Source organism: Triturus cristatus, chromosome 4_1, assembly GCF_964204655.1.
Source record: "Triturus cristatus chromosome 4_1, aTriCri1.1, whole genome shotgun sequence".
Classification (NCBI taxonomy): domain Eukaryota; kingdom Metazoa; phylum Chordata; class Amphibia; order Caudata; family Salamandridae; genus Triturus; species Triturus cristatus.
Window position 1 is genome coordinate 1,119,985,391 of NC_140585.1, and position 15,640 is coordinate 1,120,001,030.

The window sequence follows — 15,640 nt, forward strand, 5'->3', positions numbered from 1 at the left end:
GCTTACATTCCCGAACTGCAAGTCCATGGTATTCAGACTAAGATACCGATGTTCCAGCCTCTAGCCTGGGTTTTAGTGAGACTGACGCTGCTGGGCCTCATGACCTCCATCATCCTGCATTCAACAAATGCCCGCTGGCATATGTGGGCTCTGCTGTGAGACCTCAAGTTCCGGTCGCATAGCATCAAGGGAATCCCTCAGATATGGTCCAGATCTCATAGGATACGCTCAAAGATCTGCAATGGTGGTTAATAAACTGCAGTTGGGTCAGCGGCAGACCTCTCTACCTTCTCCAGCCAGATCTGACTGTGGTTACAGGTGTCACTCCTGGGTTGGGTCAGCCATCTGGAAAAGGTGGAAACAGGGCCAGACTGGCCGTAGTAGGCATCAGGTGTTTCCCCGGGAGGCTGGAAGGGTGGGGGCTGGTTTTGCAGTGATTGGGCCGGTTTTGCAGTGGTGGGGGCCAGTTTTGTTACTTGGGGCCGGTTTTGCAGCAGTGCTGCAGTATTGGCCCCCAGTAGCAAAAGCAGCAGTGCTTCACTCTTGCACGGGCCGAGGGTGGTAGGGCAGACTGGGGGCGGAGGGATAGGTTGATGCGTCAAAATTGCCAGGGCTGCTTTGGGTTCCCTGTCCAGCCCTAGGTGGAGATTGAAGGCTTCTGATCTCCGGCGGAATCCAGATTCCACATCAGCCTACTTGAGCTCCAGGCGATCCGGCTGGCTGTGAAACACTTTCTACCCTCCATCAAGGAAAGGCTAGTGCAGGTGTTCATGAACAACACTGTTGCCATGTGGTATTGCATCAAGGACGGGGTGGGGTTGAGGACCCTTTGTCAAGAGGCCCTGCACTAGACATGGGTGGAACACCAGGGCATTTCCCTGGTGGTTCAAAACCTGGCAGGCTCTCTGAACACCAAAGCGGAGGAAGTCAGACGAAAATGCATTTTTTTTTTTTAATTTTATTTTTTTAAATTGACATTTCAAAACATTCAAAGTCCAATACAATACAACTAGCCAGCATAGTATTGATCAATGGAGGAGCTTAAAAATTAGTCTTATTGATACACAGTTCTTATTAGTGGCACACATTCCATTAACCCATCTCTAACAAAATGATTAACGTACATCAGTCGCTTAGACAGTTATTAAGAGCCGCAAATTGTAACGACAATATAAGAAGACATTATGCAATACCTCAGAGAGGGCCAAGTATACACCTGTACATTACTCTCCCATCTTCATTTTGAGGGAGCTACGCCACACAGGCAGAGTCTGGGGGCACCAGAGGGGTGAGGTCACATCCCGGCCGTACCGCATTCTGGGTGTTTTCTATGGCTAGCGCAGTCGACTCCTGCTGTTTTCTGAGCCATGCTAGAAATGCTTCCCATATGTCGCGGGGTCTGGAAGAGGGCGGCATCAATTCCCAAAATACACTTAATTGTGTGTGCCCATATGTGACGTCCCTGACCCAGTCTTTAATGGAGAGCACCTGTCTCCTGCCCCATTGGATTGCAACTTGTCTCTTTGCAAACAATAGTAGAAGTGCATGGAGCTTGCGCAGCTTAGGCGGTGTGTCTTTGACATATCCCAAGAGCCCAAGGACAGGGGAAGGGGACAGTGATACATTCAGGATGGAATTTATTGAATCAAAGTTTAGTGACCAGAACTCGGCTATTTTGGGACAATCCCACGCGACATGTTAATGTTAATGAGTTATCTCGACCGGCTAGTGCGTCGACCGCCATTCCTGCCTCTCAGTCACTTTGTGATTCGTTGGCTGCGGCCTTCGAAGACAAGATTGCGACCATCCTGAGTAAAATGAATCCTAACATCTCGGTGATTACTCCCTTGTCTACACTGGAGGCGGAGGATGGAAGAGCAAGGCTGGATAGTTTTCCCGCCCCTTCCTTTACGGAATTTGTGGCTTTAGCTAATAGTGTGTCTTCAGGCTCGCCTCTAGACGTTCTTCCGCACAAGTTCTGGAAGGTGTTTGGGCGGGAGTTGTTTCCTCCTCTCCATGCAATCTGCTGTCAATCTTTAGGCTCTGCCCAGGTCCCGGACAGCTGGAAGCTTGCGGTAGTTTCTCCGCTGTTGAAGAAGGAATCACTGGACCCCTTATCTCCTGCTAATTATAGACCGATCTCATTGCTTCCGTTCCCGATTAAGATCTTGGAGAAATTGGTCACAAGACATCTATCCAATTTCCTGGAAGCTAATGATTATCTAGATGCAGCGCAGTTTGGGTTCAGACCAGCCCATGGAACCGAATCAGCTCTGGTATCCGTTTTGAGCGACCTTCGTTCGCGTGCCGATTATGGTCAGGCAGCCTTTTTAGTGCTGCTTGACATGTCGGCAGCGTTCGATACGGTCAATCATGCCATCTTGACCAGGAGGTTAGAGGAGGCTGGGGTGATGGGCCTGGCCCGAGATTGGCTTGTTTCATACTTGGCCAATAGACATCAGGTGATTGCCCTCCCTCCCTTCAAGTCTACCATCAGAAGGGTAGGGCAGGGCGTACCCCAGGGTTCAGCCATCAGCCCTATTCTTTTTAATCTTTACCTCCGGCCCCTGGTCCAATTAATCAAATCTTTTGGCATAACGGTTACCAATTATGCTGATGACACCCAACTCGTCTTCTCCTTTGAGGGGGAGAAAGCGGTGTCATTGGAGGCCTTCCATCACTGTATGGTCTCCACGGCAACATGGCTAAGTAACAACTCGCTGCAATTTAACAGCTCCAAGACGGAGGTGTTGCATTGCTCAGTGGATCGTGTTTCACGTCCTCTACCGCAAGACTTCTGGCCCCCTTCTGTTCAAGGCACAGTAGCAGCAGCAAGCTCGGTTCGCAATCTGGGTGTGACCATGGAACCCAATCTTCAACTTGAGGGTTTCATCGACAAAACAGTGTCTTCCTGTATGGGGCTTCTACGTACCCTACGGAAGATTCTTCCTCTGCTCCCTGCCCATGCCAGACCACAAGTAGTGCGTAGTATCATTCTTAGTAGACTTGATTACTGCAATGCACTACTTCTGGGGGCTCCCATCACGGCACTGGGCAAACTGCATCGGGTCCAGAATTTTGCCGCCAAGCTAGCACTCTCTCGCCGACGGTTTGACTCATCATCTGCAGCCCTCAAAGATTTGCATTGGTTGCCTATTGCTCAGCGGGTCGAATATAAAGCTCTGTGTTTGGTCTTCCGGGCCTTACATGGTTTGGGACCACTCCCCCTACAGGAGTTGTTCACTTGGTACAGCCCTGCCAGACCTCTCCGCTCTGCGTCAGCCAGCTTGGTTACGGTCCCCAAAATCCGGAGGAAGCGGATGGGGGGACGCTCGTTTGTCTACATGGCATCTAAGCTGTGGAACAATCTCCCACTGTCGCTTAGATGTGCTGGGGACTTTCTACCTTTCAAAAAACAATTAAAAACTCATCTGTTTCCTAGGATAGAGTAGCCTGTCGCTGTTTATACAGGTTTAGTTGGATTATAGCGCCAGGATGCCCGTTGGGTGATTGGAGCGCTCTACAAATATGTTATACATACATACATACATACATGTAAAAATGCAGCCGAGGTGTACCCGCAGCGCCAACAGCTATTGTTCTCATGTATACCCATGCGATAGAGGCTCACTGGTGTTCTGTAAAATCTATGTAAATATTTAAAATGAATCCGCCGTAGCTTGTAATTCGGTGAGAGTTCGGTTAGTTGCCCACAACAGAATTTCCACTGGGCTTCGGTCAAAGGTGTCTCAAACAGACGAAAATGCTTAGTGGATCATGAATGGCGTCTCCATCCAGAGGTGGTGCAAGGTCTCTTTCAGCATTGGAGAGATCCTTGGTTAGATATGTTTGCCACTGCCACAAACGTGCTTCGTCAGCAATTCAGTGTGCTAGAGTTTCCAAGACGGCTCTCGCTCAAAGACTTTTTGTCTTGAGTGGAGCCCAGGCCTCATTTCCGTCCATCCATATCACTCCTGCCCAGAGTTCTCAAGAAGCTCAGGAACAATCGGGCCCAAGTTATACTTGTGGCTCTGGTCTGGGCTCAGAGTTTGGTATCCCGAGCTGTTGAGCATGGCCATTGGTCCTCTGATCAATCTGCCACTTCGGGAGAATTTTCTGTCACAGCAGCAGTGGAGGGTTCTCCACCTGAACCTGTCCACGCTCCGCTTTCATGTGCAGAGCTTGTGCGGCGACAGTTGACAGCTTTTAACCTTCTACCTGAAGACTGCTTTGTTATCATGGCAGCCAGGTGTCCCTCCTTTCTGCACTCCTTCTCAGATCCTTCTGTTTATTCTTTCTCTTCCCAGCAGGGCACCTTTAAAGTAGATCTTTCTTCCATTCAGCCTTTCTGTGGTTGCCAGACCAGCCACCACTCTTCCAATCCCCCATTATAAATAGGTTTTTGAAAGGTCTCCAACATTTGTTTCCACCTTCACCCTCAATGGGACCTCAATCTCGTACTTGCATTTTTGGTGTGCGGTCCCTTTGATCCTCTACATAACTGTCCTCTTAGGCTCCTTACCATCAAGACGGCCTTCCCAGTGGCCACAAGATCTGTCTGGAGGGTCAGTGAGCTCCAGGCCTTGTCATCTAAGCCTCCGTACCTAACTATCTTCCCAGATAAGCTGGTTCTTTGCTGGAGCTTCCTTTCTGCCAGAAGTTCTCATACATTTCATCTAGACTAGTCCATCACTCTGCCTACCTTTTATGCTCTGCCGCATCTCTCTCAGGAAGAGGAGCGACTCCATTGACTGGACTCTGAAAGGATTTCCAGATGGACATCCAACTCTTCTTGGGGTGTGTTGGAGCCAAGAAGGGGAAGGCTGGCCAGAAATAGACTATAGACTATCTCCTGATGCATCCTGCTCTGCATTAAAATCTGATGCACACTAAGCAAGAAGCAACCCCTTGAGGTTTTGCATACTTATTTCATCAGAGCCAAGTCTATGACCACTGCTTTAGCACACGGCGTTCCGGTCCTTGATATCTACCAGGTAGCATTGTAAGTTTCTGTGCACACATTCACCAAGTACTTTTGCCTGGGCAGTCAGGTCCATCGGGTTGGGCACTTTGCTTGTTCGGTCCTACAGGACGTTCTTGTGTGAATTTGTTCTGCAGACCCACCTCTGGGTCTTCAGCTAGTATTCTCTATCAGATGGACAAGTTACTTACCTTCGGTAACGCCTTATATGGTAGAGACTCTATCCAGCCGCAGATTCCTTACTGTACCGCCCATCCTCCCTGCTCTGCAAACAGATTTCTAGGGTCAAGACTGTTCCCCTTTAGGGCCCTAATTTTCCACACCATTGGTCAGTGTTTTGTGGCTCCGCGCTCCTGGTGTGTAAAGTTACGAAGAGAAACTGACAGCGCATTGGGATGGTGCCAATAAAGGCACCGCGCACTTCACTTCCGGCGTGCATGACACCACGCTGAGCTGAACTATGCCGCCTACTGGCACGCACGAGTACTGCTCATGAAAAACATCCGGATCCAGTAAGGCACCTGGGGAGAATTCTAAGGTAAGGAATCTGCAGCTGGATAGAATCTCTACCAGATAAGGCGTTACCGAAGGTATGTAGCTGGTTCTTTAGGTCCTGAGTTATAGTTGCTTGAGATACTGTAACTGGTGAATTTCAGTGGCTTTGTTTGTTTAAATTGGTATGTCTTAACTGACATTTTCACCTTAGTGTAGCGTTCCATTAACCTTTAGTTTTTTCTAGTGGAAAAATAATAGTGCCTTTTCTGTTACTGCTTCCCATAGAGCTCCTCCCCGGTCCACATTACAGCGGAATATTTAAAACTCTAATATATCATTAACAAAATGTTGCCACAATGTTACCATCCCCTCCTTATGATTTTTATATTGATTCTACATAATAGATTAATCTTTTACACCAGTGGTGAGCTTGATTTCTTCCTGTACACCAAGGTCCTCATTGTAGGTTTATGGCTACATAATGGTCCCTGACGGATTGCGGCAGGTCAAATTTGTCAAAATATTTTTTTTTTAGGTGTAGTGAGTTCAAATGCGAAAAGAAATGAAGAACATATAGATGTTGTTGCATTAATTAATTATTCTGCATGTTATGCCTTATTTCTTGTTGAAAATTCTGATTGGGAGGTATTTTCACATCTGGTAAATAGCTTAATTTATGGTAATAGTATCTACTAATTGAGCTAAATACCATTATTTATTCTGCCTGAATTTAAATGAGGGCCAAAACCTCATGCACTGCTGTTTTAGCATTCATATCCTTTTATTCAGATACTAGGAGGAAGATAACAAAAAGTGTGTTTCGGTTTTATTGCCTCCTAGACTTCAGTTCTAGTTGGAAGTTGCCCCCCTTTTCCTTTGGCTCCTAAATTCAGTTGAGGTTGTGACCATAACTGTGTTGTTCGAGGCATGTGTGGCTATAGATACACGTACTTTTCATACTCCTGCCATCGAGTGTTGAGGCTGGATGTGTGCCAGTTGTTTTTTTTTTAAGAAGTCTTTAGACAAGTTCGAGTAACTCCTTCTCTTGGTGATACTGTACATGGTCATAGACTCCATTGTTAGATTGTTTTCTTTCAGCCGTCTGGTTCGGACGTGTGTGCTGACGCTCTGGTTCAAGACAATTAACCCATTTTTGGTTCGTGCTACACTCTCACCCTCTGCGTAACGAGGTATCGCTACATCGCTTGTTGAGTCGATGCGCTTTGACCGCAGCTCCCAAAGGGGCTCGCCCTTCGGGGCCTTCTCGCTCAGTCTCCATCAGGTTCTCAGAAGAATGTTCTACTGGTGATGGGACGGATGCCCTTCCATTACTGTCCTCCCTGCCACACAAAATATCCTTTGACCGACTTGCATCAGGTCTGTAATCTGTGTTTGTCACCGAAACACAGAGAAGCGGATTGCAAGATCTGCTGCTCCTTCCCCTCCAAAAAACACACTCATGACTGTCACGCACGTCGGCTCGAAATGCAGCAGAGAAGTACTGAGGACACTCCTGACATCTTCTGACATAACGACGTCTAAAACCATGAAGAGGAACACCCTGGACCATCTGCTGCGGAGGAAGAGGCGTTCTCTGTTGAAGGCAGTTCTGGCTCCAACCTCTAGGTCGACATGCAGATGCAGAATGTTACACCTGCTCAACAGTCCATGAGTATAAACACTCACACAGACAAACGGCCCCTATTGATCAGGATGCCCTCAGTCCACCACTACTTTCCAAGTGGTCAGTACAGAAAAACTGGTTGGGATGCTCCTCTTTCTAGCTCGTGCGTCTGTGCTGAGCCAACCGGCCACGTCCACCACTTCGACACTGAGCGTAACTTCGGCTCTGAAACAGAACGAGAGCTCTGCCCCGAAAGACTCGAAGCTGGCTTCCAAAGCATATTCTGCCAAACCAGTGGAGCCCATCCTCCATAAACTTCAAGAGAAACTGGATACTTGAGGAAAGCTGTTCCACATCCAGCCTTATACAGGGTGTATCCTTGCCAAGTCCTCAGCTCCCATTCCTCCACTATTGAAAAGACAGCTGTCTTTGCAGGATGCTCTGGATTCAGCAATACCCTCCAAACAAAGGAAGAAAACAGATAAAGCCACTAGCCCTTTACCACTTCCGCCACCCTTACCACCTCCACCACTGCCATCACTTCCACAACTTCTTGGTGGTCTAAGCCTCTACCTCCCATGGTGCGTTCTCTGCCTCTGCCCCGGACAGGGAATCCAAGAGGCTGGACAGTTGGGGTAAGAAAATGTTTTCTTCTGCCAGCCTTGCATTGTGGTTGGTGAACACGCATTCTTATTGGGCCGTTACTAGGTGGTATCAGGCGGGGAAGATGCAACAAAGTTCGCCATTCATTGTGGTGTCGACATCATTGACTCGCTGGACAAACCAAATTAATTGACGGTGGCTGTTCAACACCATGCCTGGTTGAGGACTTTTGGCTTTTCAGGGGATGTCCAGGCCTCTCTCATGGACATGCCCATTGATGGCACTTGTCTCTCTGGAGATAAGACAGAAGTGGTACTGCAGCACATAAGGACTCGCAGGCTATGGTCAAGTCCTGCGGCCTCTCAATGTTCACATGTCCCCATTCTGCCTTTTCCCCCTTAAGTGGCTACCGAAGGGGCTTTCAGTTACGCCTCCCATACACCAGTCACAATGCTGCACAAGTTCAGCAACCTCCGTACGGCTGTTGGCGAGGCTCTTTCCGACCCCTTGGGTTGGGTGGCCAAAGGTCAGGTCAGTCCGCCACCCCTCCTGCAGCCTTCAAGCCCTCCTAGGCATGCCCTTCTTGATCACGGGTGGCCGGTTGGTGGCAGGATCAGCCATCACCTCCACCACTGGTAGAACAGCACTTCGGACAGGTGGGTTCTCCATATAGCCCGAAGAGGATACTGCCTCCCTTTCGAGACTACCCCTCCCTCCATGCCTCCATCTTACGACCAGCTGACGGAGGATCACTTGACTTTGCTTCAAGAGGAAGTTATGACTCTCTTGGCTAAGGGAGCCATAGCGAGGGTTCCGATGCCAGAAGTGGGCTATGGTTGTTATTCCCGCTATTTTCTAGTCCCGAAAATGGACAAGGGTCTATGTCCTATCCTAAATCTACAAGCCCGCAACTACTTCCTCAAAAAGGAAACTGCAAGATGCTCACTCGAGCTCAGGTCTTGTCTGCCCTGGACCCAGGAGACTGGATGGTAGCTTTGGACTTGCAGGACTTCTATGTTTACTTCCCCTTCCTGCTTGCTCATTGACTCTACCTGCGGTTTAAAGTAGGCCACAAGCATTTTCAGTTCACTGTGCTCCCCTTTGGCCTTACTTGCGCCTCTTGAGCATTCACCAAGGTGATGGCAATGCAGCTCATCTGTGCAGATCAGGGGTGTCAGTCTTTCCCTATCTCGATGACTGGTTCTTGAAGGCGGGCTCGCCCCAGGCTGTTGTCTCCCACCTCCAGACTACGGCAAACCTCCTGCTTTCGCTGGAATTCTCTATCCACGTGCCAAAGTCATGCGAAGACGCTTCCTTTCATCGGAGCTGTTCTGGAAAGAATACAGTTTCGGGCCTATCCTCATGAGTGGCGAGTCCGGAATATTCAGGCTAAGATATCGATACCACATCACATTAAAAGCGTTTCTTCCTTCAATCAAGGGAACACTGGTTCAAGTGTTCCCAGACAACACCACTGCCATGTGGTACTGCAACAAACAGGGCGGGGTTGTGGAACCTTTGTCAATAGGGCCTGCGCCTCCGGACATGGCTGGAGCAGCAGGGCATATCCCTGGTGGTTCAACACTTGGAAGGCTCTCTGAATGCCAGGGCAGACAAACCCGGCCATCAATGCTGCAAGGTCTGTTTCAACAGTGGGGAGAGCTTTGGTTAAATCTGGCTCGCCTCCGCTGAGAGCGCGCAATGTCAGCAGTTATGTGCGCTGGAGTTTCCAAGGCGGCTCCCGCTCAGAGGCACTTTTCATCTTGAGTGGAGCTCTGGCCTCCTATACGCCCTGCCATCCGTACCACTCCTATCCAGAGTGATCAAGAAGATCAGGAGCGACCAAGCCCAGGTCATTCTTGAGGCACCAGACTGGGCACAGAGAGTCTGGTATCTCGAGCTTCTCCAATTGAGCACTTGAGACTTGGCATAGTACCTCTATTAGCATTGTTATTTGTACTGGGTGATGGTAACCACCCGATTCTGGGTCCCTTTTTTGCCCAATCTAGCGTTAAATGCCTGAAAGTTATTGATTAACCTTGCAGGAACCATTTGCTGGAGTCCTTCATGTAAGAGAGGAATGTGCTAAATACCCTACGTTTTGGTGCCAGATCCTTATGTGTATGATTTTTCTTCTGGGTGTTAAAAGAAACACGAGCCCTGACTTTGGTCACCCCTGTGTTTTATCTTGTACAAGAGGATGGTACTGCATCCACGTAAACCTATTCATTTTCAATTGTTAGTTCATATTCAACTAAGGCTGTTAGTACACTGGTGACTCTGAAATTAGACACACATTTGGAACCTCTTTGTACTTATCGGTTCCTTCCTTGAACAGTTCTTTTGAACTCCATAAGAGCTTGTGCAATTACCACCGCCTGTCTTTCCTCATGATCATTTTTCATTTTGGACTATTCTGATGCTCCCTCTCCTCTTTCTACATCACCATGTCAGCCTCTCTTTTTATGTAATGCATAGGTATGAATGTAGTGTTTAATGTATGCCCTAATACGTAAAACAGAAGCTTAGGTTCTCCTTCTTTCCCTACAGTGTCAAAGAACGATGTTGACAAAGGTTACCGAGGAAGAAAAGGTTTAGCCAGTGCATACTTGGTTCTGATATTCTACAAGAAACGCACACTGTGCTAAATTCAATTGTACCCACATTTTTTTATGGCTGTTTTTATCAAATTCAATCAAACTGGACTTTAACTCTGCCACCAAACTTGTATAAAATGCTGCCAGACCTTTCTTCCAGACCGATCTCCCAGAGCTACCTTTGCGACAATCATAGCCTCCACATGTAGCTGGATAAATTCACCAAAACATAAGACTGCTCATGAATCTGATTTTGAGACAGTAATTGAATCTGTAGACAAGCAAGATCAAACACACCCTTTAAAGCAGTTTTTATTAATGGATTCAGTTCTGCCATCTAAACTAGCTACTTCTGTGTTGTTTTCTAGACTTGATCCTTCTGTTAGTTTCCTCAAACATAATTCTGACACTTGGAATAACCCTTTACCGTCCAGATCCTTAAATGCAGGCAGCAGATCATTTAACTGTTCCTAGAGCCAGAAGGTTCAAGTGCGGAGGCAGAAGCTTTGTTACTTGTGCCTTAAAACTCTGGAACGCCCTTCCCCTTCATCTCAAGAAAACGATCCTGCTGCTCTCCTTTAGGAAAGGTCTGAAGAAATGGCTTTTCAACCAATCGGTCAATGTATTGGTCTAATTCTTTTCTGCTTTTGGTTTCTTTTTTTTCTCCGGTTTCGGTTAGCACCTAGACGTCTTAGGGCAGTAGTGAGCTATATAAATTTACATTTCATTTCTCTATGGAGCAGCCCATTTCTATCTGGACAAGGTGGCTTTTCGAGATTGCAGTTTTACAATGTATTGCACTCAGAAGAGTGATTCGTTCATTGTTTTGGGCAACCCATTGTTCAGTCAGCAGGATTTCCTTGGTTAAAGTTAAAGTTTCTTCAACTTAAATGTCACCTTAAGGAGCAGAACAGCAGTTGCTGCTATTGCCTCGTGGATTGTCTCATGTAAATGGAAAGCATTTGACTGAAGAGGAGCCCTTTCTTCTCCCAGACTGCATATTCCTGCCAGAGCTAGAAGGCCCTCTGTCTTTCTACAAGCAAGTGCCAATCGATTACGTTTAAAGACCTTTTACTTAAAGCTACTTTGCCTCCTCCTTTAAGTTACTCAACAGATGCATATTCTTGCAAAGAAGAACTTTTAGTTCAGTGAATTCCCCAGCAAGCTAGGAAGCCTGGTGTAGCATACGGTGTCCCCACTCCCATAGTATCTTAAGGGCTATGGAAACATCTTTATCCCAAGTTGGAATAGGGTATAGAGTTACAGCAGAGTACGGAAGTATTACCTTCATGCTGGCTATGGTAGTCTTAGTCCTTGCTCACTGTTTCACAAGACCCATCCTGCCATTCTCATGTCAATCAAGGGCTTGCAGCAACCTTACAATTCAGAAAAAAAGATCAAGGTGGTTAGAGAAAAATGCCTTGAGGGTGGGGTGGGCTCTCTAACAATATTATAAATAGGGAGTATTCTTTTTAAACCATTTTTTTCAGTTTTACTTGTGGTGCCGGCTCTAACCAAACGTCTCTAACCAAACATTGTAATGGAGGAAGAAACCGAACTAAGAGTCTTGAAATCTCCTTGAAAATAATTTTTTAACTTTACTGTGTACAGAAACGATGCCTGCTGAATTTGAAATGTGACATTATAGTAAGAGCAAACATAACTAAGTTTTATTTTAAATGTTTTTTTTTTGTTTGTAGGAGCAAAAGGTTTGTTGCTATGAAAGTTGTGAAAAGTGCCCAGCATTACACAGAGACGGCTTTGGATGAAATAAAGTTGCTTAAATGTGTAAGTATTGTGAAATAAGTGTAAGTTTTGTCCCTGGTAATACACAAGTATACAATATGTAAGCAGTTGCTAAGAGTAATAATATTTAGGCCTCACCTTTTGTTGAAAGGCCTCTTGTAGACCATACAAAAAACCTACAGTTCGCTTATATTTCCCCATCCCACATTTCTTACATTGATTTGCTTTCTTGCCACTCTTGTTCGTTTACTTCTTATCCAGTGGCTTTCCTTCTTGTGCTTTCCCTCCTCTGGGCATCTTTAGCATCCTTTTGATTGAATGACTAATATCGTTCTACTGCTCTCATTCAGGAAACTACTTTTTCTCCGGTATTGAATCTTTCAAAGATTCACATGCTTAAAGCTTCACTTTCGTCGTTTTGGGAGTACCATGGTAATCATCAAAACTGGTGCTATACATAGAATTAACAGCTATATAGCAGTCATTTGACATTGTTAACCATTTCACATTGTTTTAATAGTCCCAAACTTCAATCAATCAGAGACCAGACCCTGAAGCACTCCTCCCCTGCAGGTCCACCATACTTTAGATTTCTAACCACACATCGTGTGTGAAAGAGTCTCACTGAGCTCTGTGCAGTTCCTGTGCTCAGTCAACTTTTGACCTTTGCTTTCTTTCAGGAGAGACATTTTTGGAATCTGTAAGCAACTCTTGAGGTGCACCTCTGTTGTAATCCTCTCCAACAGTATGTCTGAGGGATTCACGAAGTCTTTTTAGGCCCTGCAAGTGTTGTGGTAAACCAAGACTTTATTCTGAGGATCCACATAAAGAATATTTGTGCTGTTTATACACACATCATAAGCCTAAAGAATGCAAACATTGCAGAACCCTTTCTGCCGAAACTCTAAAAGACAAAGAAGCCAGGCTTCTCCTCTGGCTCTAGAAGAGAAAGCCCAAATCGGACTCTAGATCTGATGATGAGGGGTACAGGCGTTCCTAAGAGGACAGAAAACTCAAAAATGAGGTTTCTACCTCATTGGAAAAGGACCCCAAGAAATTAAAATCTTTCTAAGGATTTTGGGTCTGAAAGATCCAGAAAGTGTTGACTACCACCTCGTGGTCGACATTGGCGAGAGTGCTCCCGTCAACTGGAATTTTCAAACCTCCAGCAGTGAGACCGTCTTCACTTTCAAGCATAGTCAGGGGCAAACAGACTCTTTCGTTGCTGAAAACAGCCCATTTCTATTTCTACAGAGAAGATATCTGTGGTTCTACACCCAGATCCGTCATCACTGGGCAAAGTATCACCACTGCCTCCTGTGCATCTTCTGGAATCAGAGGAATCTGGTGACTTGAGTCTTTTTGGACAAGCCTACAGTCCCTCAGCTAAGTGTGAAGTGCGAGGGCACAGACCTGGTGCTGAGGCTTACACATATATGGAAGGTGAATTTTCTTTTTGAGACAGGCACCAACCTCCGACACAGCAATATGGTTCTTTTCAGGAGCACTATCCTCATGAGGAACCCTATGTTGAGCACCAGGCTCCAAGGGAAGACACTATTCCAGTGCCTGTATCTTTAGTGATGGAACTATGTCATATGTTTGACGACTATTCTAAAAAAAATCGCAGCTATGAATGCTCTTGGGCCTCGTACACCAGTGCGTATGGGAACACCTACTATACCATCAGCGCCTCAAAGTCCTGTAGACCCTCTGCCTCAAAGAGGAAGACTTGTGTTACCACCAGTCACTGTTAGGGATGACTGCATAGATTGTGAAGGGGACAATCGACCTGAGGAAGGGGAACTTCTTCGGGACTCTTATTCATCAGGGCAAGAATGGGACGACTGCAACGCTCCATCACTGTCACCAAACATCAGGTAGCTCTCCTCCAGAAGCTATAGTGGGATTTCATGAACTCCTTGAATGTGCTTCAAAGCGCTTTGATCTACCACTACCAGTAAAGCAAACAGTGTTTTTTTTAAAAACTTCAAGGATTCATCAAGAAAGTCCGTAAAATCCATTCCCATCATGGATTATATCTGCGAAGAGGGTTTAAAGCTAATGAAGACCTCCGCTATGACAGCAGCATTTGTCCTCCAGCTTGACAAGAAATATAAAGCGCCTGAGGATTCACCTGCCTGTCAAATAGGACAGCCTCGTCCTGACTCAGTTATGCAAGCTGCCCAAAGACACTTTGGTAACCTGTCTGCACCATGTTCAGCACCACCAGACCAGGAGGGCAGATGGCTAGACTATATTGGAAGGGTTTTTCAGCGATGGTAGCCACATCCATCAGGGCATCTAATGCTTTAGCTATTTTGGGTCATTATGGCAGGCAGATGTGGTCTGATTTATCGGTGTACCTGGACAACTTGGTGGAGCTAAAGAGAAAAGAGGTCAAAGAAATCTTGCAAGAAGGGACAAGAACCTCTTTGGAAATAATAGACACCGCCGTTGACATATCTTCCACAGCCTTCAGGCATATGGTGGGTGGGGCTGTACTACGCCGTCAGGCCTGGTTGAAAGTGACATCTTTCCGCTCTGGGGTTGAATCCAAGATTCTTGACATGCCATTCAAAGGAGTGAATTTATTTGGAAAACCTGTGGATGATGCTCTGCAGTCTATCAAGGCAGACACTGATAAGCTCGTTCTCTATGGATGCTGCTGCAGAGACACCTTTAGCCCTTTCGTGGTGGCAGAGGGAAAGGCCAGTCTACAGCAGGAGAGTCCTATCAGCGTTACAGATATCAACCTTACTCCCAACGGGTATAGATCTCAGTACTCTGTGTAACATCAATACAGAGACTCTTCAAGGCCCACGTGCACACAGCAGTCAACACGTTGGCTGCCAGCAGGAGGATAGTATCAGGATGTGGTAGGCGTCGCTGACAAATACAAGGCGCCAGTCACCTCTGGTCGCATCCCCGAGCGCCTCTCGGTCCCTTGACAAGGTGTCTAAGGCCGAGGTGATGCCGCTACGGCGCCGGCAGCTGCTGGACTGGGCGGCCCCACAGGCGTAGGTGGACTCTCCTCGTCCCGCTCCGGGTCGAGGCTGGGCGTGAACCCCTTGCCCTCCTCCGGGACTTTCTCGTCCCTCCACGCAGGCGGCTGCCTCGTCGGAGGGCGAGTCGGAGGTTTGGTCGGCCCTAGCGGCGCCGCATGTCTCGCCGGACCACCTCTGTCGTATACTGGGCCGAGGCTGGCGGAGGGCTTCGTGTCACTTCCCTGGTCCTTCTCGTCTCTCCACGCAGGCGGCTGCCTCGGCGGGGGTCGAGTCGGCGCCATTCCGACGCCGCCCCCTGTCCACTGCGACTCCGGCCCCGCTCCGGTCCCCAGCGCAGTGTGACTTCGGGGAGCCCTAGCCAGCATCTCCTTCGGCGCAGGCTGGCGTTACTGCTCTGCCTCAGGCGGCGGACTCTCCGGCTCCTGACAGGCGTCGAGTTGCGGATTTGTCTTCGAACGCTCCCTCTTCTCCGGAGACTGCCTGCATATTGGTGCCGTCCTCCCCGGAGACTGGCCTGCGAGTGGTGTCTTTTTCACCGGCATCGTCTAAGGGTGGCTCCCCGCCATTACTGAGGCCGCGGTGTTCG

The 15,640-nt window shown here is 47.5% G+C and overlaps 1 protein-coding gene across 2 annotated transcripts in view; it reads left to right on the forward strand.

Moving 5' to 3' along the window:
* Nucleotides 1-15,640, forward strand: part of SRPK2 (SRSF protein kinase 2) — a 727,507-nt gene that overhangs the window by 501,136 nt on the left and 210,731 nt on the right. For both annotated transcript variants that reach the window (XM_085654150.1, XM_085654149.1), the window contains one exon: nucleotides 12,001-12,088. In XM_085654150.1, coding sequence (XP_085510276.1) covers nucleotides 12,001-12,088 — 88 coding nt within the window. The remainder of the gene's footprint in view (nucleotides 1-12,000; nucleotides 12,089-15,640) is intronic.